General features: G+C 39.7%; 3 protein-coding genes across 15 annotated transcripts in view; 2 read left to right on the top strand and 1 right to left on the bottom strand.

The window, feature by feature from the left end:
- mthfd1a (methylenetetrahydrofolate dehydrogenase (NADP+ dependent) 1a, methenyltetrahydrofolate cyclohydrolase, formyltetrahydrofolate synthetase) overlaps window positions 1-12,265 on the top strand; it is a 35,684-nt gene extending 23,419 nt beyond the window's left edge. For 8 of the 12 annotated variants that reach the window (XM_046836229.1, XM_046836231.1, XM_046836223.1 and 5 more), the window contains 4 exons: window positions 1,753-1,860; window positions 1,959-2,081; window positions 4,719-4,802; window positions 8,114-8,639. In XM_046836229.1, coding sequence (XP_046692185.1) covers window positions 1,753-1,860; window positions 1,959-2,081; window positions 4,719-4,760 — 273 coding nt within the window. In that variant the 3' untranslated portion in view covers window positions 4,761-4,802; window positions 8,114-8,639. Of the gene's footprint in view, window positions 1-1,752; window positions 1,861-1,958; window positions 2,082-4,718; window positions 4,803-5,128; window positions 6,764-8,091; window positions 8,640-12,228 lie in introns of those variants that run through there. The other 4 variants (XR_006924035.1, XM_046836224.1, XM_046836227.1 and 1 more) reach the window with 4 other exon arrangements.
- Window positions 8,876-16,744, top strand: si:dkey-1h6.8 (golgin subfamily A member 6-like protein 22). Its single transcript, XM_046836238.1, has 2 exons — window positions 8,876-9,007; window positions 13,042-16,744. The coding sequence occupies exon 2, from the start codon at window positions 13,140-13,142 to the stop codon at window positions 15,177-15,179; it is 2,040 nt and encodes a 679-aa protein (XP_046692194.1). The 5' UTR covers window positions 8,876-9,007; window positions 13,042-13,139; the 3' UTR covers window positions 15,180-16,744.
- A 2,753-nt stretch (window positions 16,745-19,497) lies between these two features.
- Window positions 19,498-26,651, bottom strand: zbtb25 (zinc finger and BTB domain containing 25). Of its 2 annotated transcripts, none has more exons than XM_046836247.1 (3): window positions 26,570-26,651; window positions 25,302-25,490; window positions 19,498-24,538 (listed from the first exon to the last, which is right to left on the bottom strand). In XM_046836247.1, exons 2-3 carry the CDS (start codon window positions 25,472-25,474, stop codon window positions 23,536-23,538), a joined length of 1,176 nt encoding a protein of 391 aa, XP_046692203.1. In that variant the 5' UTR covers window positions 25,475-25,490; window positions 26,570-26,651; the 3' UTR covers window positions 19,498-23,535. The 2 variants fall into 2 exon arrangements, with proteins under 2 accessions (XP_046692203.1, XP_046692204.1); XM_046836248.1 differs by lacking the exon at window positions 26,570-26,651 and adding an exon at window positions 25,849-25,894.

The raw sequence follows: 26,651 nt of genomic DNA, 5'->3' as shown, positions 1-26,651 counted from the left end.
CGTGGCATTACAGAGAGACATTTCACATATGGAGGGTAAAAAACATTTTACTAAAGCAACAAACCCACTTAAGACTCCAAACCTCTACAGTACAACCACAACTGTGCACCTACAACATCTGGAGCAGTTCACAATCAATATTTGTCTAATAACATGACAAAAACATAAAAATGTAAATAAAATACAACCTACACACCAGAGATACAGACTCATAATGTGCAGCGCCCCCCAGAGGCTGTAATCCAGTGGTAGTGTTTGTATTCACTGGTCTGGAAGTGGTGAACAAACCCTTTCCCAGGCTGAGACACGCTATCTAGCTTCAGGGTTGGACGACCTCCTCACAATGTCTAGCTTTTCTATAAAATGTATGTTCAAGCATGTCCGAGACCAAATCAGTTTCTCTTCCTCCGTAAGCATAAAAAGTCTAACTCAGATGTATTAACGTGTGCAGAGCTACACACGTGTTTTACCAGTCGAACTCGGCTGTAACAGTTTCCCTCTGACCAACCAATCAGAGGACGGGAAAATGCTGACGCTATCCTGGGCCAGCGAGCTGCACTGTGAGGAGAATCTAAAATCTGATTGGTTAAAGAAACAGACTCATTTCTAATAGAGACTAAGGTAAAAAGTGCCAGCAGTACTGACTGACGGCCCATCACTGTTAATTTGTATAGTTGTGTGAATATGTTTTTGTCTATTTGTGTTGTGTTGTCTGGTTATGTAATTGTGTAATTGTGTATTGGGCTGTTGTGTGATAGTGCAGTTGTGGATTTGGGTAGTTGTGTGAATGTGTACTTGTCTATTTGTGTAGATGTTTACTTGTGTGATTATGTAGTGGTGTGCTTGCTTGTGTATTTTGTAGTTGTGTGGTTGTGAAATTGTGTATTTGGATAGCTGTGTGTTTATGTAGTTGTGTGACTGTAGTTGTGTGATTATGTAGTTGTGTGACTGTAATTGTGTGATTATGTAGTTTTGTGACTGTAGTTGTGTGATTGTTTAATTGTGTAGTCATGTGATTGTGTAGTTGTGTGATTGTGTAGAAGTGTGAGTGTGTAGTCATGTAGTTGTGTGATTGTGTAGTGGTGTAGCAGGCCGTAGTGTAGGCAAAGTGCAGGAATCAGCATTAGAATGCAGAGAGAAATGTCCATGTGGGTGATGAAGATGGTCTCAGGCTGCAGTGTGAGTCTGTGAGGAAGTTCATTATCACCTCTAACTTAGAGCTGTTTCATTATCAGCACATATCTGTACTAAACACCCTTCATCTTCATCATCATCATCATCAAATTATCATCATTCTCATCATCGCCATCATCATCATCACCTTCAGCTTCATCATCATCATCAAATTACCACCATTCTCATCATCGCCATCATCATCAACATCACCATCAGCTTCATCATCATCATCATCAAATTATCATCATTCTCATCATCGCCATCATCATCAGCTTCATCATCATCATCATCAAATTATCATCATTCTCATCATCGCCATCATCAACATCACCATCAGCTTCATCATCATCATCATCAAATTATCATCATTCTCATCATCGCCATCATCATCAGCTTCATCATCATCATCATCATCATCAAATTATCATCATTCTCATCATCGCCATCATCAACATCACCATAAGCTTCATCATCATCATCATCAAATTATCATCATTCTCATCATCTCCATCATCATCATCATTATCATCATCAATTATTATCCTCTATGCCTATATGTATCTGTATATGTTTTAGATGTCTGTGAAAGAGAAGATGAGAAGAGCAGCCAGGCAGATGTTTGGTGCTGAAGATGTGGAGTTGTCTGCTGAAGCTGAAGAGAAGCTGGATCTGTATGTGAAGCAGGTAGACTTTATTCTAAATGCTTAGATCAGATTTGAGAAAATCTCCTGGTTTGATTCACAAACTAAAGTCTGTCACTTTTTCGTACGTGATTTTCACAGGGTTTTGGAAATTACCCAGTGTGCATCAGTCACGTGAGGAACGACGCCGACGTGAAGGTGGTGCCCATTTCAGACATCCAGGCTTTCGCAGGAGCAGGATTTCTCTGCTGTCAACCAAACATGGTGAGCTTTACACCCATGTCACACACACACACACACACACACACACACACACACACACACACACACACACATACACACACTCGTAGCACTGTAAAGATTTGTCAGATCTGTGTCTATGTGTGGCTGTATGTGAAGGAGGAGGCGTGTCCTTAGTGTATGTCAGCATCAGTAAAGGAGGCATGTCCTTAGTGTATATCAGTGTCAGTGAAGGGGCGTGTCCTTAGTGTATGTCAGTATAAGTGAAGGGGGCGTGTCCTTAGTGTATGTCAGTATAAGTGAAGGGGGCGTGTCCTTAGTGTATGTCAGTATTAGTAAAGGAGGCGTGTCTTAGTGTATGACAGTGTCAGTGAAGGGGTGTGTCCTTAGTGTACGTCAGTATGACTGAATGGGCGTGTCCTAAGTGTATGTCAATATCAGTGAAGCGGGTGTGTCCTTAGTGTATGACAGTGTCAGTGAAGGGGCGTGTCCTTAGTGTATGTCAGTATCAGTGAATGGGCGTGTCCTTAGTGTATGTCAGTATCAGTGAAGGGGTGTGTCCTTAGTGTATGTCAGTATTAGTAAAGGAGGCGTGTCCTTAGTGTATGACAGTGTCAGTGAAGGGGCGTGTCCTTAGTGTATGTCAGTATCAGTAAAGGGGGGCGTCCTTAGTGTATGTCAGTTCAAGTAAAGGAGGCGTGTCCTTAGTGTGTGTCAGTGAAGGGGGCATGTCCTTAGTGTATGTCAGTGTCAGTGAAGGAGGTGTGTCCTTAGTACATGTCAGTTTAAGTAAAGGAGGCGTGTCCTTAGTGTGTGTCAGTGAAGAGGTCGTGTCCTTAGTGCATTTTAGTCTCAGTATAGGGGGCATGTCCCTACTGTATGTCAGTCTCATTGAAGGGGCGTGTCCTTACTGCATTTCAGTCTAAATGAAGGAGGAGTGTCTCTATTGTATGTGAATGTCAGTGAAGGGGGTGTGTCCTTAGTGTCAGTCAGGAAAGCCAGTATCTTCATGTCTCCACATAGAAAGGAGATAAAGGAGGCGAGGCCTCTATACCTGTCTGTAAGGGTATTTTATATAATGATGTCAAACTTTTCTAGAAAACATCTAACCATCTATATCGTATCTCTCTCACACACACACACACACACACACACTGTACAGCGAGTAAGAGGGTGGTCGCTGATGAGTCTGAGAGAATGTGCCTCACACCGGTCACGCATGGAGCGGATATTTTTATCCGGACGTGTTGCTAGGTTGCAAGTCTACGCAGAAGCTCCAGAACCTCAGCGAGAGCCAACATTGATCCAAGTGACCTAACTGCGTTCAGAGCATTTATAGATCAGCCTTTTATACTGTGTCTTCTTTCTCTTCTTTCTCTTCTTTTTCTTCTTTCTCTCATTCTGCATGTTTTAAAAATAAAGTCAGGATCAAGTCTCGGTTCAGGTTCCACCAGATGGTCTTATTCATTTCATGGTGCAGATGTGAATCAGGCCCATGAGAGAAAACATTTTGAAGGTGTTATGACACCTATACGACACCTGCATAACCCCTCTATATCTGATAAACCGACATATCTGTACAGATAAGACTTTTCTCCTGGTGCTTAGTAGTTCCATTTTAATGACAAGCCTTTATGACAAGTCTATGTCAAGTCATAACTACAAGTGACAGTTTTAAACTGTTATGACATAGTATGATACTTTATGTCTGTCTATGTCACATGACTAGAAAGTTTATACTGTTTAATAAGTACTATATGTACAGCTATGTTATGTTGTTGATATGAGATTGTCTTATGACAGTTATGTATATCTATGCCAGGTGACATATCTTTGTTGCCATTGATATGTATGAATGACCTTTATAATGCATAAGCCCTAATGACACAGTTATTCATGTATATCTCACATGACAGATGTTGGTATGGCATTTAAAATGTGTTTACTGTAATAATTCATTAATGTACCATTTGATGATGCTGACCTAAGACTGTCTTAAGATGCTAATAACGCAGTTTTGCATGCCTATGTCATGTGACAAATTTTGTCATGTGATCCTGGAATGTTTATAATGTTTAATAATTAACTTCACTACAGCCATAGGAGTTTGACATATGGTTGTGTTATAACAGTGTTATGTATATCTATGTCATGTGACAATGCTTTTGAATAATAATATTATTACTTCCCATGTGGGTATGACGCCCTTATGACAGGGCTATGTTTAGTATTTTTCCTTGGGCTTTTATTTTGACAGAATAATCTTATAAATGCTATTTGTTGTATGATTAAAGGAGTAAATCTTGAAGGCCATGTTCATAGGGCTGCATAACCCAAGACAAGCTCTTCATGAATTTGCTCTGAATTAGAGCAATAGTATGTCTTTAAAGTCACATTATTCGTTATGTGACTGACATAGCAGAAACTCCTAGAAATACATATAATCATTGTCATGATATTATGAAGTGTTATAACAGCCTTATGTCAAGAAAGACCTGTCAATTTGATGATAAAACAGTTCAGATCACACTTTATGGTTGCCAACACTTGAACAAGGTCATGTTTATGTAGGATGATGCATATGATGTCATATAATGTTATCTTATGCAAATGTCACGGAAGACTTATGAACATTATAAGTCAACTATGAACTTTTTACAGGGAAAACGTCCGGAAGATCCGACGTGGCCATTTGCTTTTTGACAGTCACCTTGAGAGGAACACCTAGACACTCCTTTCTTTTGGGTAAGTCTATCGTTTCAACCTATTGATCTACCCTTCATGACAGCTCGTAAACCTATAAGCTGTCTATAAGCACTTATTAGGAATTTTTATTTCTATAGCTTTTCTAGAATTTCAAAGATTTTTGTCCCAAAGCAGCATTACAGAATTGAATTGATTTCAAATATACCGTTAAAATCTTATCCCTAATGAGCAAGACAGTGGCAAGGAAACACTCCCTGAGATGGTTATGAGGAAGAAACCTTGAGAGGAACCTGACTCAGGGAATAATTATGGCATTTGGCAGATGCTCTTAACCAGAGCGACTTACATTTTTCTCATTTATACAGCTAACGAGTGGCAGCTTGGTGTGTCTAGGATTTGAACTCATGACCTTCATATTCAAAGTCTAATGCTTTAATCACGATCTTCTATCATCTCTCCTGGTGGAACATCATCCTCAACATCAAATGTCCTTTCATTATAATTCCATAATTGTTAAGGTTACTGTTTACTGCTGGACACTTGAATGCAAAAACTGTTCATAGCAACAGTAGCCCTGAACTGTTCATATTAATAACAGTCCAAATCCATTTTCATGGTTCGGCTCAGTAACATTATGGATCTTGAAACTCTTCATGCATCCATGAACCATCAGGCAGGTCCAGAAAGAAGAAAGGGACATGATCATAATCCTCAGCTTGAACATCTTGAACCTAAGACTATCTGACCACTAACCAAGAACTATAACTTGTAAACCACCACTTTCCATATTGTCATTGCAGCTGTAGACCTTTAAAAACACAGAACATTTCCTATGTCTGCTTATAACACTGAAATGAACATCTATGACAACAGCATAAGGTAATGCCAGACTAATACACCAATTCCTTTAATTTTTTTTAGAACTGTTATAAATTCTCATATGGAGAATGGTTCTGATACCTGCATAAACCTGGTATTACAAGTGATATAAACCTATATATGTGCTTATAAAGGCTTATAAGAATATTTTGGTTTAAAAGCACGATTTTCTAGCTTGAAATCCATCTCGATTAGGAAATTCTTCAAGCCATCTTTAACAGCTTTGCCTACAGAGTGAAGTGAAGAACGTATGAGGGTTTGAGACTTGCCAGGTACATTACATAAAGCAGTTATAACAGCCTGTATAACACATCTGACCTGCTTTTACAACAATGTTTTATAGTCTTATTGTCTACAACGAACCTTATACTTAAGGTACAACCAGATAAACCAGAGATGTTCTAGACTGGGCATTTTTAGGTAGAAGATCTCGAAGCGGAGAAGGTTTTATCAGTTACTGGATTTATTTTTAATTTCAGGTTCGAGTTCCATTATTTTGGAAGGGGAGCTTCTGAAAAATGTATTGTGTCTTTAAACACTCCTGCACATGAGCCCAGAAGCAGCTGCACCTCGGAGGCTGTGTGTGTGTGTGTGTGTGTGTGTGTGTGTGTGTGTGTGTGTGTGTGTGAGGTCTAATAATATGACTAATATACATCTAGTGATTCATAAGTCAAACGCTACAGCTGTGAATTTACTATAAAACCCACTGAATCATATTTCTTTATTAATAATCATTAACTTTCTATTTCTACACATCTAATAATGTCATTCAAAAGTTTGTGGACATCTCACCATTTGCTTCCTGAACAACCCATTCCACATTGAGTCCCCGTTTACTGTTATAATAACCTCCACTCTTCTGGGAAGATGTTCTGCTAGATTTTGTGGACATTTTGTGAAGATTGGTTCAGACAGGGTGGGAGTAAAGTCAGGTGCTGATGTGGTTGAGAAGGTGAGGAGGATTTGTGGAGTGCAGTCAGCATTCACATTAAACCCAAAGGTGTTCAATAGGGTTTATAGCAGGAGATCTTCCACTTCAACTCATGTACAGAAAGAAAGAAAGCTCTATGGCAGAAGAGGGAGGTTTGGAGGAAGGGAGAATGAGTAGAGTGAAGGAAGGAAGGAAGGAAGGAAGGAAGGAAGGAAGGAAGGAAGGAAGGAAGGAAGGAAGAAAGGAAGGAAAGAAAGAAAGAAAGAAGAAAGGAAGGAAAGAAGGAAGGACAAATAGAAAATGGCATCCCAAAGGTGTTCAATAGCTCTATAGCAGAAAGAAAGAAAGGGAGGGAGAGAAGGGAAGAAGAGGAAGGGATGAACAGAATAAAGAAGAGAGGAAGGAAGGGTAAAAAGAGACGGGCATCCCAAAGGTGTTCAGTAGATTTGGAGTTCTACAGCAGGAAGTGAAAATTTCATGCTACCAAATGCTTATAGATACAATTGTGGGTTGAAGAACAGTTGAAGAACCAAAAAATGGCTGGAATGTCAGAAACCCAATACTTTCAGCTGCATAGTGTATTTTTTGCCATATTTAAAAACATTTTCTTAAAAATTCTAAGAATATTTTGTTTACAAAAGGAAGAAAAGGAGTCTGGCTTTTTAAAGACTATAACGATATAAATCTGATCAATCCGAAATATCAAATACTTTTAATATTAGTACTGCTGAATACTTCATTCTGATTGGTCAGAAGATACTTCATGTTCATTAACAGCAGGTTCGTGTTACCGTTTCTGTAGTAACAGCTCAGTCACAGGGACTCTATAGCAGGCGCTCCATGTAAAGACATTTTTTATTATTATGGAGAAATGTCCTTTTCTTTAGGAGATTTATTTAATACAGACAGAAGGAGTCTCCAGTATCAGTGTCAGGAACTTGAATGTAACTATAAGTGGTTCAAACGTTTTTTGTTTTTCTGTAATAATTAAACGACTTATTGTTATTGAATAACACTGACCTCATTCTTTATATATTAATACAATTATTTCTATGTTTCTATCATTATATTATAGACCTGTGATTCAGGTTAACACTGGAGGGCTGTATGTTTAAATCCAAGCTTCAGAACATCTCTGGGCTTCAGCACTCAGGCTTTAGGGCTAAAATAGTATCTGGTGATGGTTTCGAGGCTCAAACTGAATAATGCAGTTACACTGAATTGAAAATCCAAAACAGGGATGTTTCAAGGAGCCAAGAACAAACGTGTGGATAAAAGCCTATTAAAGTATTAATAGCCCTGAGAACACACACTGACCAAGAGAAAACACACACACACACACACACACACACACGTCATAGAACATTTAACTATAAATTAACCATGAGGGTGTGTAAAGCAATAATAAGTGGCATTTTATAATTTGCAATAATAAGTGTCATTTAATTTCACAGAGAGAATATGATTTTTATAACTGTATTATCAGGGGGTTCTGACTTTCACTCATGTCTGGTCAAGCTTTAATTAAAGCTTATTTCAGGCTTATACATGCTGAATTCCACATGATTCTACTGACCTCTTTCTGGACTTCTACCGGCCTCCTACCGACCTTCCACTGGCCTCCTACTGGAATTCTAGCAGCCTCCTACTGGCCTCCTAATGGCCTCCTACTGGACTTCTAGCAACCTCCTACCGGCCTTCTAGCAGCCTCCTACCAACCTTCTACTGGCCTCCTACCGGCCTTCTAGCAGCCTCCTAACGACCTTCTACTGGCCTCCTACTGGACTTCTAGCAGCCTCCTACTGACCTTCTACTGGACTTCTGCTGGACTTCTAGCAGCCTCCTACCGACCTTCTACTGGCCTCCTACTGGATTTCTAGCAGCCTCCTAATGACCTTCTAATGGACTTCGTGCAGCCTCCAACTGACATCTTACTGGACTTCTACTGGCCTCCTACTGACCTCTCACTGGAATTCTAGCAGCCTTTAACTGGTCTCAGTTATTTCCGCATGTGATTTATACTCTTGTTTAAATGATTTCTATATTGAATAAATATAATACATTTATATCTATAACATATATGTAAAGTTTTCTTTCTGTATTCGCATTTCCAGGGAGACAATTCCGTTTTTTTCACATTACACTTTCTCCAGACGACGATGCCTTTGTAAATAGTCTCTGAAAACCATGGACAGCAGTGTAAACCTTATCATCTCCTTTAAATCCAAACTGCTGGGAAATCGACACTGCGATTCGGTCGTGACGTCAGCGTCAGCACTGCTATAAAAGCCACCGGAGTGACGTCATCAGGAACTGTCAGTCAGCCGGTTGTTATGGAAACTGATGAGCCGCACGCTGAGCTTCTCACACACACACACACACGAGTGCATCCACTCGCACATCGAGCTCCATCAGAGCGCGCTCCGGTACACGGGTAAGTGATGCTGAATGCTTTTCTCTATTTTTATTGCATGCAATCTTCAGTTTCTTCACATTTCAGGATTTTCAAACATGATGCTCTGTTTCATGCAAACAGCACAAACTTTATTCTGCAGAGCGACTCGTGTGCACATTTTTATTCTTCTGCGAATCAAATGGAAAGGTTCGATCATCTGGAAAGTGCTCCAGGTGAGAGTAGGTTGGAATGATCACCTCCTCTGGCATGCTGATTCACTTTTTCAGAAATATCAGTGAAAAATTTACATTTAATATAAAAAATAAAACTGTTTTAAATCAATACAGTATATGATGATGACTTGAGCGTATTAGCTTCAGAATCCAAGTACTGATGGTTGCAGCTTTGAGAACTTGACAGCATCCTATATGGATTTTGTACCCTTTAGGTACTTGTGAATAAATGCTTTAAAATGAGAATGCGTTAAAAATGAAAGTGTTAATAGTCGCTTATTATCAACAAAAAATATGGCCTGCACACTAACATCAATTCTCCTACACTTTCACTATTTTTGAAGGAACTCTGCAGGTAGGTTTGTTCCAAACATCTTAGAGACTAAGCACAGATCTTCTGTGGATGTAAGCTCCTCAAATCCTTCTCTCTCTTCATCTAATCCCAGACAACCTCGAAGATGATTGATGATTGGTTGAGATCAGGACTCTGTGGGAACCAAAACGGTCACTTCCAGGACTCTTTGTTTTTCTCTACACTCAAGATAGATCTTTTACTGGATTTGTATGTTTGCAGTCGTTGTCCTGCTGCAGAATATATTCAGGGCCAATCAGACGCATCTCTGATGGTACTGCATGATTGAGAAGTATATGCACTCCTGTGTTTCTCAGCACACCATTAATCCTGAACACATCTGCAATAACGTGAACAAAATGCAGCCCTGAACCTGCAGGAAACCTCCACCATGCTTCACTGTTACCTGCAAATGCTTACTATTGTACCGCTGTCCAGCATTTCAGCAAACATCCTGCATCCTGCTACATACAAATATTTCAGATTTTGACTCATCAGTCCAGAGCACCTGCTGCTATTTGTTTAACCTTGTTTCCATGTCGGAGGTTTGGCCTTTTGGCGGCAATTCCTCCATGAAGACCACTTCTGACCAGACTTCTCCAGAGAGGTGTACATAAAGCCCACGGTTGATGGCACTACTGGAACATCTTCACATGTGATTCTATTACGTACATATGACTCTTACACTTGATTCTTTTATTCCTAGTATTATTCTTGTGATTTTCACATTGGATTATTGTTAGTATTAAGATGAGCCTCACAGTGGTTCTCTAAACACACATTCCTCTGTTGTGTGTTCAGTGTCTATAGGATGTTTACGATGTGAGTATGTAATGTATACAGAAAGTCTTTGTCTGGACTCACACATATCCGGTTATTATGCCTTCTTACCCAATCAGGAATAGTTTAAGGTCAGGTTTTTTTCACTGTGTATATTTACTTGTCTGTTATCTGCATTAAACTGAAGAAGAACATATGCACCATTCTGTGTGATTCTTTGTTGATCAGAAAAGACACCACGGGCCTCGTAGATCACATGGAAAAACTCTCCAAGATTTTTGTTCGAAGGTTTTTGTTCAGGCATGAAAAAACTCTAACAATTATTAACCGTTATTCATTTATTTACTCATGTTATACAGGTATTGCTATACATGAGTTTTCCTTCATTTTTTTGTCTAATGCTTTATATGCAGCTTTTACTACTGACCTCCTACTGACCTCTTACTAGCCTCCTACAGGCCTCCTACTGACCTCTTACTAGCCTCCTACAGACCTCCTACTGACCTCTTACTGGCCTCTTACAGGCCTCCTACTGACCTCCTACTGACCTCTTACTAGCCTCCTACAGACCTCCTACTGACCTCTTACTGGCCTCTTACAGGCCTCCTACTGACCTCCTGCAGGCTTTCTAGTGACCTCCTACTGGCCTCCTTTTGACCTCCTACAGGCCTCCTACTGACCTCCTACTGACCTCTTACTGGCCTCTTACAGGCCTCCTACTGACCTCCTGCAGGCTTCCTAGTGACCTCCTACTGGCCTCCTTTTGACCTCCTACAGGCCTCCTACTGACCTCCTACTGGCCTCCTTTTGACCTCCTACCGGTTTTCTACTGACCTCCTGCTGACCTCTTACTGGCCTCCTACAGGCCTCTTACTGACCTCTTACTGGCCTCCCACAGGCCTCCTACTGACCTCCTGCAGGCTTCCTAGTGACCTCCTACTGGCCACCTTTTGACCTCCTACAGGCTTCCTACTGACCTCCTGCAGACCTCTTACTGCCCTCCTACAGGCCTCTTACTGACCTCTTACTGACTTCCTGCAGGCTTCCTAGTGACCGCCTACTGGCCTCCTTTTGACCTCCTATAGGCTTCCTACTGACCTCCTGCTGACCTCTTACTGGGCTCCTTTTGACCTGCTACAGGCTTCCTACTGACATCCTACTGACCTTTTACCAGCCTCCTACTGACCTCCTACTAAACTTCTATCAGCCTCCTACTAACCTTCTACCAGACTCATACTAAACTCCTACTGGTCACCTACTGTTTTATCCCAGTGTCCTTCTACTGAGACATTTTTTAAATTGCTGTACATGTGGAAAGTACAACTTCACTTTAAAACAGAATGTCAAACATTCCCAAAAATCTCTGTAAATGTCAGGAAGCTTTGTTTAGAAGATTCTCCTGCAGGAGATCAAATAAATAAAAAAGTTCTGCACTATTTGTCTCCCAAATGTGTAAAAATAACTGCTTTGGTTGGCTTTTTAAATATACTCTAAATTACACTGCTGAAAAAATGTGTTGATCTGTGACACATGCGTGCAAGTTATGCTAGTTATGCTAGTAATATCTCCTGATTTACATATCCGTAAAATATTCATGCATCCTTGTATTTTAAATGCAGTTCAAGGTGTACAAAGAGCACAATTATTTTTCTCCTCATCTGTGAGAAGAAACTCTCTCTCTCTCTCTCTCTCTCTCTCTCTCTCTCTCTCTCTGTGTGTGTGTGTGTGTGTGTGTGTGTGTGTAATTAGCTTAATTGAATTGCCGTTGTTGTTTATCTATAGAAAAACACGCAGTCAATAAAGTCAATACAGCGGCTCATTGATCTGTCACTTCAATCATCACAGTAATGAATTATCTCTAAATGTCCAGTAAGACCTTTAGAATTAATTAAAAGTGTGTGTGTGTGTGTGTGTGTGTGTGTGTGTGTGTGTGTGTGTTTTGTTAATACTTGGGATGGAAACTTACATGCATTTAAGACTTGGAATTTTCTGATATTATTCATTATATGCTTCAGTTCAACACTGATATTATCTGGTTTAGCTCTGATAAAATTCAGTTTACCATTGTTTCGTTTCTGTTTAGCTCTGAGATCATTCGGATTTAGCTTTCATATCATTCAGATTTATTTATGATATTTAGATATATTATACAACAAGCCCCTTCAAGAACGCTTAAAAATCCATATTTTTCCATAAAAAATAAAGTATTGGGACACCTGTCTTTTCCACCCATAAGTGGTTCTTCTCCAAACTGTTACCACAAAGTTGAAGGCACACAATTAAATCGGACATCTTTGGATGCTAAAACATAACATTTTTCCCAAATTTTAGATCTAGAACCTAGTAGACCTAAACCTGTTCCAGCATGACAATGCAAACCCTGTGCACAAAGCCATCGCCATGATCTGCTTTACATGGGTTGGAGTGGAAGATCTCCTGTTATAAGATCCCATTGAACACCTTTGGGATGAATGTGAACACTGACTGCACCTCTGACCTCCTCACCTTCTCATCTACATCAGTACATGTCTTTACTAACACCCTTGTGGCTAAAGGAATCTCCACAAACACACTCCAGGAGGTTATTTTAACAGTCTTATGGTCAGGTGTCCATAAACGTTGGTCTATTGAGTGTATATGAAAATGCTGCAAATGTTTGTTCTGAAATAATCCTGATTGTTGTTGTTGATTTTGTTCTTGCATTGCAGTTTTATGAACCCATCGTGGAAGACGCCACCTCTAAATAACTGTTTCATGTTTCCTGGATACGGTTCCTCACAGCTGCGGGAGGAACCTACCTGCCCTGATGGCAAATGAAGAAAGCGATGGTGGAGCGTTCCGGGAGAAAACAGGCTTGAAGAGAAAACTAACCGGACCACCACGTCTCCTGTTGGGAAAATCCAACCGGTCTCCAGGTCAAGATGAGAAGAAATCAAGAAAGCACAAACAACATGACGAATGCAAAGAGACACCATCAGACATGACAAAGCAAAGCCCTGAAATGCACGAACTGACGAATCCTGAAAGTTCTGAAACTATTGAACATGAAGGAGGAACTTGCATGGATCTTCAGGGTGAAGGTTTGGAAGCAACTTCCAATTTGGAGGAGAACGTGAAGAAAAGACGGAGAAGAAGCAAAGCCGGAGCAACCATAAGAAGGATTTTCTCCTGTGTTAGGAAGAGAAAGGAATTGGGAACGAAAGCCAAGGTGGACCACAAAGCTTATAACAGCATCCAGGACAAGGAACTTCTGACCCATTCAGAGCATTCAGAAGAACACGGAAAGCAGGTTAGCACAAGAAATTTCAAAGTGCGAATATGGCGCATCTTCAAAAAACCTACCTCAGAAAGCAAGCGTAAACGTGAAGAACATGGAGCAGGACGATGTCACGAGACTTTCACTGAAATATCTTGTGCTGATCCACCAGATGACCATGAACAGCAGAATGGATCAAGTAGGATTGATGAGGATGAGACCAGAATCCATGACGAGATCTGTTCAGGAGCACAAGATTCCAAGAGCAAGGCTATCGAAACAATTTTCTTGGAGATGAACATCGACTCGAATGCTGTCTTCATTCAAGAAGATCACAATCATCCATCCAAATCTGACTTCCCATGTCTTGTAGATAAAGTGGAGCTCAAAGTTAGCAAGGCTCCACTAACACAGGATGATGATTATAATTCAGATCTGAAAGATTCCCGGATCTCTCCAGAAGATCTGCGGATTTCTCCTGATGATCCCCTGATGTGTCCAAAGAATCTGCAGGTTATAGAAAACCCACAAATGCCTCCAAAGGATCCACGGATGTCTCCAGAAGTTCTCCAAATGTCTCGAAAGGATCTGCAGATGTCTTTGGAAAACCCACAAATGTCTTTAAAAGATCCCCAGATGTCTCCAGAAGATCCCCAGTTATCTCCAGAATGCCCCTGCATTTCTCCTAAAAATTCCCATATGTCTCTAAAGGATCTACAGATGTCTCCAGAAAACCTACGGATGTCTCCAAAAGATACCTGGATGTATCCAGAAGATCACCAGGTCTCTCCAGGAGATCCCCAAATTTCTCCTGAAGATCCTCAGATGTCTCCAAAGGATCTGCAGATGTATCCAGAAGATCACCAGATGTCTCCAGAAGATCCCCGGATTTCTCCTGAAGATCCTCAGATGTCTCTAAAGGATCTGCAGCTTTCTCCAAAAAAAACATGGTTGTCTCAAAAAGATTCACAGACGTCCCAGGAAGATCCCGAGATTTCTTCAGAAAACCCACAGATGTCTCAAAAAGATCCTCAGATGTCTCCAAAGGATCTGCAGATGTATCCAGAAGATCACCAGGTCTCTCCAGGAGATCCCCAAATTTCTCCTGAAGATCCCCAGATGTCTCCAGAGGATCCGCAGACGTCTATAATAAACTCACAAACGTCTCATGAAGTTCCGCAAATGTCTCCAGAAGTTAGCCAGACGTATCCAGAAGTTCCCCAGTTGTCCCTAGAAGTTCCTCATATGTCTCCAGAAGATCGCATTGGGGGCAACATTGTAGTTGCTGTCCCTTTCGAAAACCCCAGCGCTTTTAAACACAAACCCATCATCACGATCACTCATGACGTTCACTCGTTGGACGAGGAGAACGACGAGCTTTTTGAAGACACACCACCGCAGCATGGCACCTTGTCTCCTCTCGTCCTGCTGAACGGATCCTGTTTCGCCTTGAAAATCTCCCCGGAACGTCGGATTTCCGAGATCCTGCTTGCTCAGACGGCTTTGTCGTTGGTCCGTGCAGCTATTAGCGGTGCCATGGAACAGCTTTTGGCCGAGCCGCAGAGATCTCTGGATCAAGATCATGTCTAATACTCACACACACACACACACACACACACACACACACACACGGTACTGGCCATGAATTACAGCCTTATCAGTGTTTGTTATTTATTACTGAATGCTAGATGAGTTAGCGTGTAATTATTGTTAGCTGCATGTTCACGCCTTTGTAACCGTTTTCCAGCTGTTTCTTGATATAATAAAGGCGCACCAGAAATCTGAAAATCCTATTTATCCTATTCAATCACGTCATTATAATAAATATGCGCATTATTTAGCATAAATTAGCATTAGCAAAAATACACTACTTTTTGAACGTCGCACTCCAAATCCAGTCTCCGTTTGCGCTTATAATAAGAGGTGAATTCAAAAGGTTCCAAGACCAGTTTAGTAACATGCCAACAGATTGGATGCACAGTCACAGGGAGCACCGAACTTCATAAGTCAGTGTGCCAAAGTATATGGTCCTGCGCACATCAGGAGCCGTGCAACACGTGCGTTACCACGTCTGCTATTCTGACCACGTGTGCACCCTGTCACCGAGCGCTCCTCACACGTGAGTTCCCGAAGGTAAAGATCCAGTTTGCGGTTTTGACACCAATAGCAGAAGAAACTCGACACGCTTTGACTTCCAGGACACGTTTCAGAAGAACGCTGGGGGCGATGTATTGCTGTCGGACAATTTTGAAGGTCATAGTGTGTAAACGTAGATAATAAAGTACTTTAAGTACTAGATGTTCCTCTAGATTTTGTGGCGGTTCATTCAGCCACAACGGTCTTAGTAAAGTTTCAGGTTCATATTCATCCAAAAAGCTCTTCAATTGGTTTGAGCTCTCTAGCAGGAGATCTTCCATCCCCAATGTATCTTCATGGAGCTGCACAGGCGCATTGTCATGCTGGAACACATTTGGGTCTCCTGATTGAAGTAAAGGAAAATTTTGCTGCCAAAGACGTGCGATACAATCATGTGCCACCGAGAGTTTGGGGGGAAAAAACAGCGGCGGATGGAAACGGCGCGTGTCCCAATACCTTTGGCGGCACTGTGTATATTACGATGTATATTTCAAAAGATCTACATGTGTTTTTTCATTACTTCTCCCACAGTTGTGTGATATTTTTAGCCGGGAACGTGACATTATCTCTTCTATCACTGCAACGTAAGCCTCGTTTCTATAGCGATGGAGAACCCACGTTTTTTTTCCCTCTTTTTTTTTCCAAACAACTTCCACATAAATCTTTATATTAATAAAAATAAAAATAAAAGAACATTCCCAGGTTGAATCTCGATAAGCTTTGGGTTCCGATGCAAAAGAATCTTTGAAGTGAAGGTTTTGAATAAAGGGAAATGTGTGGTGAAAGAGCAGGCAGGGAAAGAAGCCATTTATCTTCCTGTGGATTAGATCCATATGGAAATGTAAACCGTGCAGGGAAATGAGCTACGCTCTGGAGATCCTGCTGAAGGTCGGGCCTCGAAGTGTCTCCTGAGACGCCGGAAAAAATCTGCTTTCCAGAGGGTAACGTCGGGAAAGTCAGAAGATGGTCGTGAATCCAGAAGCACACGTTTCCCTCTAGTGGTAAAGCGAGATCAATGAATATGAACACTGAAAGATGAAAGAATCGTTCCCTCGTTTATTACTTTTATTTGATTGGTATTTGTTTAATTTTAATATTAGGGAAAGAAAATTCTCTTTGTGACACCAAGATCATAAACTCCATAAATAACCATGCAACTTTTTATTATTGGTGTATTTTTGATCATAAAAAATGCAGAAGGAAAGGAAATTTCAGCTCACAGCTCAGATTGACCCTTCAGCTACCTTCAGCTGCTACAGCCGACAAACATCTGTGACTCTGAGCTTCCATACACACCCATACACACCATGTTCCTTCACCCTCATACTGATTGAGCCCATACACACCCTCACACGTTCTTTCACCCTCATACTGATTGAGCCCATACACACCCTCACACGTTCCTTCACCCTCATACTGATTGAGCCCATACACACCCTCACACGTTCCTTCACCCTCATACTGATTGAGCCCATACACACCCTCACACGTTCCTTCACCCCACTTATTGAGCTCAAGGGTTATTAACCACACACTTAGACCATGTCCACACTAATACGTTTTCATTTATCCCTCTTCTGTCCACGTGTCTCAGATCGGCATTCTCATTTAAACGAAAAGGCCTCTTATCTTTACTTCTGCACAGTACAGGGACATTTCAGATGTTTGCAGACGTTTCAGTGAGGATGAGCAACTTTGATTTCAAAACGAAAATGTGGACACGTGCAAAAAAACACGTGACATGGAATGGTAAGATGCAGCGGGATCCACAATACTTATGTCCAGGGCCGTTTCCAGGAGGTATCACCTTACATGTGATTCCTCTCGTCACTCCACCCAACGGCTCCGCCCTTCCACCACAATGCCCCACCCCCACACTATACAAATCATTCACAACCGTCCATGAAAAAATATTACCCATTTAAGAAACATTGCGAATTTGCCTAAATTGAAGTATGTAAACACTTACTGAATATTAAACTTTAGCAGAAAAACAGGTAAACAATTAAAATGCAGAAAAACACAATTATTTTAACACAACAATATATTACGTTATCAGCTATTAAGTGATATACAGTAATGCACAGTTCCTAGTTCCTAGTTTTCAATAAAATATCTATGCACGTTCCTTTCCGGAAAAAAAGTAAACAAATACAAGGACCTATATATAAATAGAGCTTTGCATATTTTAAGCATCGACAACTTTCAAATTACTCAGATAATCGCAAGTAATCATGATAATATAATGAAAAAATAAATGCTACTATTACTATTAAATAATAATAATAATAATAATAATAATAATAATAATAATAATACTGGGGGCAGGGGCGGGGACAGAGGCGGAGCAGGGGTGCTCACTGGCGCCCCCGGCTGGTTGTGCCCTAGGCCACTGCCTAGTTCACCTATAACATACGTCCCTAATCCTGAATGATATGCAAAACTACCTATATATATATATATATATATATATATATATATATATATATATATATATATATATATATATATATATATATGCAGTACTGTTTAAGGTTTTAAACAGGTGTGTAGAAATGCTGTTAAATTAAGAGCGCTTTCAAAAATCTATATTTTATTGTTGATTTTTGTCCATTTACAAATTGAAAATAAGAACAGAGGAGAAATCCAAATGAAATCAATATTTGGCATCACACTGTTTGGCCTTCAATCCTTCCTTTGACACCCTCTGTGCACTTGCACAAAGTCATGGATTCTGACTCAGGAGAATGATTCCTCAGTTCTACCACTCAGGTGCTAATGATTATCAATTTCATCTGTAGGTTGAAACCCAGTCATTAAGTGAAACAGAAACAGCTTCAATCTGAGTGAGGAACAATCAAACTCTGCTCCTCCACGGTGAGGTTTTTGGAAGATAGGTTTATGTCACGGGTCCTACACCATGGCAAGACTGAGCACAACAACAAAGAGTCAAAGATCTCAAAGCAGACTGGGGTCACAAAGAAATGGGTGATGATGAGGAACGTAGAGGAAACTTAATGCAGCAGATGAAAGACACATCATGTTTACTTCTGTTCGACATCAGATGTCCAGCAGTGCCATCATTAAAGAACTGGAGGAACCCAGTTGAACCAGGTACCTCAATTTTCTGTCTGGAGATGTCTGGAGAGCATTGTGGCAAGTGAAGCATGGTGGAGGTTTTCTGCAAGTTCAGTTGGAGATTTGCTCAGGATTAATGGTATCAAGCAGATACTTGTCCATCAGGAAGGCATCTGATTGACCCCCAAACATACAGCCAATATCATTAAGAACTGTCTTTAGCTTAGAGAACAAGGTCATGGAGGTAATAGTTTTGGCCTCCACATAGTTCTGATCTCAACATCAGAGTCTGTCTGGAATTACGTGAAGAAACGGAAGGATTTGAGGAGCTTACATCTACAGAATATCTATGGTCAATTCTCCAAGAAGAAGGAACAAACCTACCTGCAGACTTCCTTCAAAAACCGTGTGCAAGTGTAGAAGAATCGATGATGTTTGGACGGTAAAGGATGATCAGATATTGATTTGATTTGGAATCTGTTCATTTTCTTTCTAAATTTTCATTGATTAAAAAAAATATTTTTATATTTTATATTATTGTTTTTTTAGCATGTGATTTAAATATTCATTTGGATCTTTATATTTATAAAAGGAAATTAGAATAAAAAATTACATTTATGAATATTTTAGAGTTTTTTTTATACATAAACCCTGTTATCAATGCAGCGATCAAAATAAAAACAGGCCATTTTAATACATTTTTTACAAGTTTCATTTATTCACAGCACAGTTGGCATTTTACCTCGATATGTCCAAAAAAAAAAAATAAATTCCACAAACATTTTTCACGTCACCTGCCGAGGCACAGACAGGAAGGTCAGACCATGATGACTGATTAGCGACCTTTGACCCTAATGATGCTTGAGTCATTCATTCTCACAGAAGTGACCACGTAGCTCCAGTTCTGCTTGTGGCGTGAACCCAAAATCCTTATTAAATATTAAAATAAAATCTCGTCCAGTTTCCATTCAAAATTATTTTTCATTCACGTGTTTAGATGAAAAAAAATATCCAAAAATCCATCAGGAACCATGAGGAAAAATACATTCCATTACAGAGCACACAATTTTCTTAAAGCACCAATTTTTTGACACATTCTACTGATAAAACCAGGCGCTGGACTGAACGATACGACACTCATGCACTGAACAAAAGGGAGATCAGTTCAAGTTATTCATTTGAAGTTATTAATCGTTACGATTCATCAGTTCTGAAGATCAGTGTGGGACCAGTTTTTTTTTTCTTGATCGGTCATGAAGTGCTTTTAGTTTCACGATTGTAAAAATGTCTAAGGCACTGAATTCGATTGGATCCCATGCTGGTTTGTTTGTTTTCTATGTTTTCTTGAATACTACAAACACAACAGGGTTTCGTTTGCGATGTCCAAAACCGGGGCTTCTGGGTAACAAAAAAGGAAACGAACCATAAAAACGCACTCAGTGAAGAAGGATTTGATTGTAGACATTGCAACGTCTAACTATTAGTGCTGATTTATAATTTATAAAGTGACTGATTTGAAACATCATAATCAATCTGTTGCTTCAGTCCAAAATTTTGACAAAAAAATTCTGACAAAATGTTATTTATTATGATGGAAAAGGGAGGGGCTTATTTTTGTCTCATCCGAAACCCTGCCCCATTTTCCATAATAAATGGTGTACTTTACACTCATCAAAAACCCCGCCTCCTTTTCCATAATAAATAGCGCAATTTACACTCATCAGAAGCCCTGCCCCATTTTCCATAATAATATAGCGTACTTTACACTCATCAGAAGCCCCGCCTATTTTTAAATTAAATAGTGCAATTTACACATTTATCCTTTACATATTAAACCACACACTTTAAATTAATCAAAAGCCATACCTACTTTCCATCATAATAATTACATATTTAAGGCTCATCAGAAACCCCGCACCCTTTTCCTCTAAATAAATCACAAATTTTAGATTCACCAAAAGCCCCGCCCACTTTCCATCGTTTTAAATCTCACAATAAATTACATACTTTCATTTATCCTTAGCCCCGCTTACTTTCCTCCATAATACATTACATATATTTGGCTCATTCGAAGCCCCGCCCACTTTCCCCTCTTCTTATGTTATTATTATCCATACTCTAATTGTTTTTTTTTTTGGTTAACCTAAATCCTAAATGTTTTCCGTTCATTAACTGTGAAATAAAAAGTATCAACGTATTTTCGTTCTGAAAACGTTTCGTGAAAGTGATCTTTCATACATTATTTTTAAAATTTAGGGCTGATAGAAAAAAAAGAAATTTTTGCCATTTGTGACTGAAATAATCATTAAACAGATGGAGGACATGTGGCAGTTCTTCCAATGAGTTCAAAACATCTACACAATTGGCAGTCAGTCGTTTGCCCATTTCTTCTGAAGAAAAAAGAAAACTCTCTCTTTTCTTTGGAGTGAAAACTCGTAGCATCGACCTGTCAGGCCTGAGTCCAGCGCCGTTCGGTTTAATCCACAAAGCACGATGTAAAACACACACTGACACCAAACCCCATCAACACACAGAACAAAAACACATTGATGGGGCTCATAAAAGACAGGACAAGACACAAAGAAGTCTGAGGATAAAACAATATTCACCGTCCTGCTTTACAGCAACACTTCAAACACACCCCAGTCAATTTCCTGTTTCCTCATAATCCTCATAATCCCATAATATAAATAATATAAAGTCTTTAACCTGGCTTTGTTTTTTATGTTATTCTGTTGCAAAGTTTCCCATCAGATTTCTAAAATATCTTCTTCTTAGTAACATTTACACCATTAGCAGTCAAATATCCCCACAATGTATTAGCGAGCTATTTACTATTAGCAGTTATAACTTCCTGTCAAAAATCTGTCAAAAATCCTATCAAAAATCTTTTCAGTCAGGATGTGTGATGTCAGCTAATAAATAAATAAAAAAACGATATAAAATCCTATAAATATTCTCTCAGGAATCTTGTCAGGACAGCTCTTGGAAGCTAGTTTGCTAGCATTGGCAGTGAAAATAATTAATATAACTTTATTACCAAGTGTTAGCTGTAAAGGAAATTAGAAATTCTGTCAGGTTAGCATGTTAGCTGGCTGACTAACGATCATAGTAGAGATTCTAAACATTGAAAAATATGGCAGGGTTAGCTCATGGCGGCTAAGTACCTAGCATCGCTAGTGAAAGTTATAAATATAACTATATTATCACCAGGTTGTTGTGAAGGAAAGGTTAGCATCCAAGATGACTGACTAGCATTTATAGTTGGGATTATTAGCATTATTAACATTGTCAGATTAACTCTAACAAGCAGTATTTCATTATCAGATGGAATTATAAACATTTAACTCCTTGTCAAAATTGTGCCAGTGTATTATCATATAATAAAACATATAATGTTTATATAATTATAAACATTTTTTTAACCTTTTTTAATGGTTAGCTACCTGCTACTATGTTAGCAGTAAGGATTTAAATATCACATTCTATATAAAATACTCTCAGGTACGATAGATGACAAAAATTAGTAATAAAGATGTATTATCTATAATCAAGGAAATAGAATTATTAGTGCTAAATCAAGAATATACCTTGATATACCCTGATATTTATAAAAAACAATCCTGTCAGGTTAGCTCATTTTTGCTAGCTGGCTATAGTTAAGAAATAAAGATTATGAATATTATTTGTCATGCTATCGTGTTAGCAAATAGACTAGCCTTAATCGTGGAGATTACTCTGGAGGTCAATCATTATTGTGATTATTTTTAAGAATCCATAATCCAGATTTGGTGTAACAAAAGACAGCTAGTTGCAGCTAATCTGACACGATTTCTGACAGATTTGTTTTTAAATGTCTATAAATGTCAAACAGTTATTGCTAGCAAGTTCACATACTAACAGGATTTTCAATTTATATTCTGGATCTAGTTTGCTAATGACCTAAATAGTGATAATATACCTTCACTGGTCATTGATCATATATTTTAACAGCTAATACTGGTCATCTTCCTAAAATGAGATAACCTGATATTAGCAGTGGAATGTATTAGCCTTTTGTTTAATGCTAGCTACCTGCTTCTGTGTTAGCAGTAAAAAAATATAAATAGTATTTAAAAATGCTCACAGCAATTCTATTTTGATTATTTGCTAGCTATATCGTGCCAGGTGAAAAGGTCAAGAATATTACTTAAAAATCCTATTAGCATGTTGACTAGCACCAACACTGGAAATTGTTTAACATGTGAATACCTGCTTGGTAATCTCATTTTAGCTAGCTGACTAAAGTAAAGATTATAAATATAATTTAAAAAAATCCAGATTTTTAGGCAAGATTTGCTTTAGCTCTCACTGCTTAAAATTACTTTAGCTCTCACTTACAGCGTAAAACCATAATCAATAAAAAAGTGTGTGTGCTAGCTAGCTTAAGAGACTAGTGATGTTATGAACTTAAAATTCTGTCAGTTTTTTACTTATCAGTGAAAGTTTATTGTTGGATGTTGGATGATGGGTATAAATAGCGGGAAAAGATTTAATAAAAATTCTTGAGCCAATTTATATATCAATCAAACTTAACTAGCTAGGACCACAATTCGAATACTAGCTAGATAACAGAGTAATTAGCAAGCCGATGTCACTCCATAGACATGAGGGATGTACTGTGGAAATTTACGAGGGTGTGTTAAAAATGCGCCGGAATGCATGGACCATGTCCTTGATGTTGCAGAAGATGTCATTCCACTGCCACGGTATCTATGCTCTCATGGGAGACTTCTGAGTCCAGCGAGTAGCACGAGCTTCCGTTATCCTGAGCTACTTCGTCTAATTCCGAGGTTCCCTCGCTGGGATGGATCAGTGGTCCAACGAAGCGGGCGTATCGATGCTGGCGCAGTGGCTTGCCCAGGTGGGCAAACATGTGCTCCTGGAGCTGGCTCTTTTGCGAGAAGCGCAAGTTGCAGACTGCACACGCCATCTTTCTTTTCCGTGTGAAGCCTGCAGGTGGACTTCCTGTCCCTGTCATACCTCGCCTTATCTCTGATGCTAGCTCGTCTGCTAGCACGTGGCACTGTCGTTCTTCTGTTGGCCCTTTGACGATGTCTTCAGAAGGTCCTTCCATGAGGGCACATGCTGCATGAGTGAACAGATGTTCCTGTAGTCCTTCAGGAGAGAGGCATCGCTCTCCACACTGAGGACAAAGCAGCGCCAGAGGGCCATCCTTAAATCCACCAGCCTGGCATGGGCTCCCTTGGGCCGAAGGCAGAGACGCAGGAGCTCGTGGCTCCTCACCTTCATCCGGCTCCTCCTCTTCCTGTTTGATCCGTGCCAAGATGTCACACTCGTCCCCTGACGTGACGCCGCGCAGACTGAGTGACTGGTGCTCTGACGTGTGCCCTTCGATCCCTGTTAAAGCCGGAAGCGGACGTCCACGCGAGCCACATCGACGGTCCTCTGGGTCCCGCACCCCACTAGCCTTCATGCCTGGCGACTCTTTAGTGCCTAGCTGGGAGGAGATCTGGATGCCGTACAGGTTGGAGATACGTATGGCATCTGGGGAGGCGTCATTCCCACCGTTGGTTGCTTTGCTGCACAGCTGGTACGCATGGAGGAACTTGATCCCATCCTGTAAACGACCCTGATCTACCGGCTGCTTGGGGCCGTTTCCAGTGTACATGATGTGTAACAGGTAGCTGAAGACGTCTGGCTGGATGTCAGTGGGCTGGATCTTGATACACTCACTGAACACAGGGAAACAAGTGGAGGAGACAGTTAGCAAGTAATTTTACACTGTACTGTACATATCTGCCTGAAGTATTTATCTTGCTCCAAAGTCAATGATATGCTTTAAATAAAAAATTAAATTAAAAAAATATATATATATATATATATATATATATATATATATATATATATATATATATATATATATATTCCATTCAATACATTTTTATTTGTATAGTGCTTTTAACTTTCACATTTTAACTTTAACACTGACTCAAAGCAGCTTTACATAGATAATGTGGTGATTAAAAAATTAATATGTAAGCATGATTTCTACCCCAGTGGGACTTTAGTAGAACATGTGACTTGTTTTATAGAATTAATGACACATTTTCTCAAAGTTACAACACATTTCCTAATAATAACATATGTTAAGAAAGACGATACCTGTGAAAACTAAGAAAAGTCCATTGTCCTAAAATCGTCACAAGGTCAAGTCCATGCTAATGTTAATGCTAATGCTAATATTATAATGTTATATAATGTTATATTTCTCATTGACCAAAAGCTCCCATCACTAAGCACTGGAGACTCCTTCCATAAATGTTAAATAAACATCAGACAAGCTCCTCTATATTGATGACTACACACATGCTATAGAAAAAATATACCTCGTGACCAATCACAATACAGGATTCATCACCGTTGTACTGCAGAAATGAATAATGATTGGCCCATGTGTATTTTTTGTTCTCTTTATTAAGATGAAATCTGGTTAACCTGGACTGATGGATAAAGATCATCTTGAAGTAGTTGGAGAAGGCAGCCAGAACTGCTCGATGAGCCTTGAAGTACACGTTGCCAATGGCAACCGTGCAGTCACAAAGGAAACCAAACTCCCTTTGGACATTAAGCTGCTGCAGGAGGAAAAGGCTGTGTCCAGACACGTCCATGATGTCCCCTCTTAACCTAACACACAAAACAAAACACACACGTACACAAGTGTTCTCCAAAGTTTTTGGAATGTGAACAGAAAAATAGCAAAGTGTCTCGATACGATGACTGGTTGTGAGCAGAAAATCATTCGGGTCGCATCATCCTGGTCAGGGATATGGATTTTTTTCAATTAGGTGAGAAGATACTCTTCATTTACTCTAGTCTAATTTAGCAGTCTATTGCAATGCAAGATGTACACACACACACACACACACACACACACACACACACACACACAATCCTGTACAGTGGTCAATCATTTCAGCCAGTAGGCAAACTGGAATGCTTTTAGGAGGAAACCAGAGAACTGGAGAACCAGAGAGGGTCGTACCAGGAACCCTGGAGATGTCAGCCTGTCTTGACCAGGATGAAGCAACTACTATGGATGAAAATAATAATTATTTTTAATAATTAATATTAGTAGTAGGAATATTATTATAATTATTATTCATTATTAATTTAAGATATGCGACCTCTATTGGTGATAATTCATATTATTATTATTTCATTTATTCATATTTTGCACATTTTATAGGGGAAAAAACCCAGCTCAGATGTCAGCTCAGATGTTTTAGATGGGCCTCACACGTGCACACACACACAAAACAATTTACAATAAAACAAATAAAGATTTTTGCCATATTTTATTATATTTATGTTTTAATTTGTCGGATTTTTTTTCATTGATCTCAAGCACCTTGAATTCCTGCTTTGAATACGAGCTTGCTGCTGCAGGACGTGATGAAGTGTTGTAATGCATCTGAGAAACGAAACAAAACCAATCTCGGCGTTGCACGAGAGCAGAAGTGTGAACAGCGCGCGCTTATTAATAACGCGCTATAACGGAAGGGGCGCGCGAGGAGAACGCGGTGTATGTAAGTGTGCAGCGCTGCGTTTCATTTTGCATGCATTAAATCAATGCCCCGAAAAATGCAGAGAATTCAAATAAGGGTGATAATATGCATATCTTTGTCATGCATTTTTCCCCAAAAAATAAAGCATGCACGTGCGTGAAAACGGCTTCTGCGAGGAAATAGAAAAGGCGTCCTTACCGCCTATAACCGCGCAATCTGCTCTTTATTTCCCTGATATTTTTTCCTGCAAAGGGGGAAAAAAAAATTCTCTTGACGGTCC

Source organism: Silurus meridionalis, chromosome 23 (assembly GCF_014805685.1).
Source record: "Silurus meridionalis isolate SWU-2019-XX chromosome 23, ASM1480568v1, whole genome shotgun sequence".
NCBI classification, from domain to species: domain Eukaryota; kingdom Metazoa; phylum Chordata; class Actinopteri; order Siluriformes; family Siluridae; genus Silurus; species Silurus meridionalis.
The sequence above is the reverse complement of the archived record's forward strand: the minus strand, read 5'-3'. Positions and strand labels throughout refer to the sequence as shown.

Excerpts from the sequence above, each read along its gene's own strand:
- si:dkey-1h6.8 (XM_046836238.1), top strand. The coding sequence starts at position 13,140 with ATGGCAAATGAAGAAAGCGATGGTGGAGCGTTCCGGGAGAAAACAGGC.
- zbtb25 (XM_046836247.1), bottom strand. The coding sequence starts at position 25,474 with ATGGACGTGTCTGGACACAGCCTTTTCCTCCTGCAGCAGCTTAATGTC. Across the intron at positions 24,539-25,301 it reads ATCTTTATCCATCAGTCCAG|TGAGTGTATCAAGATCCAGC; the intron begins GTTAACCAGATT and ends CCCTGTGTTCAG.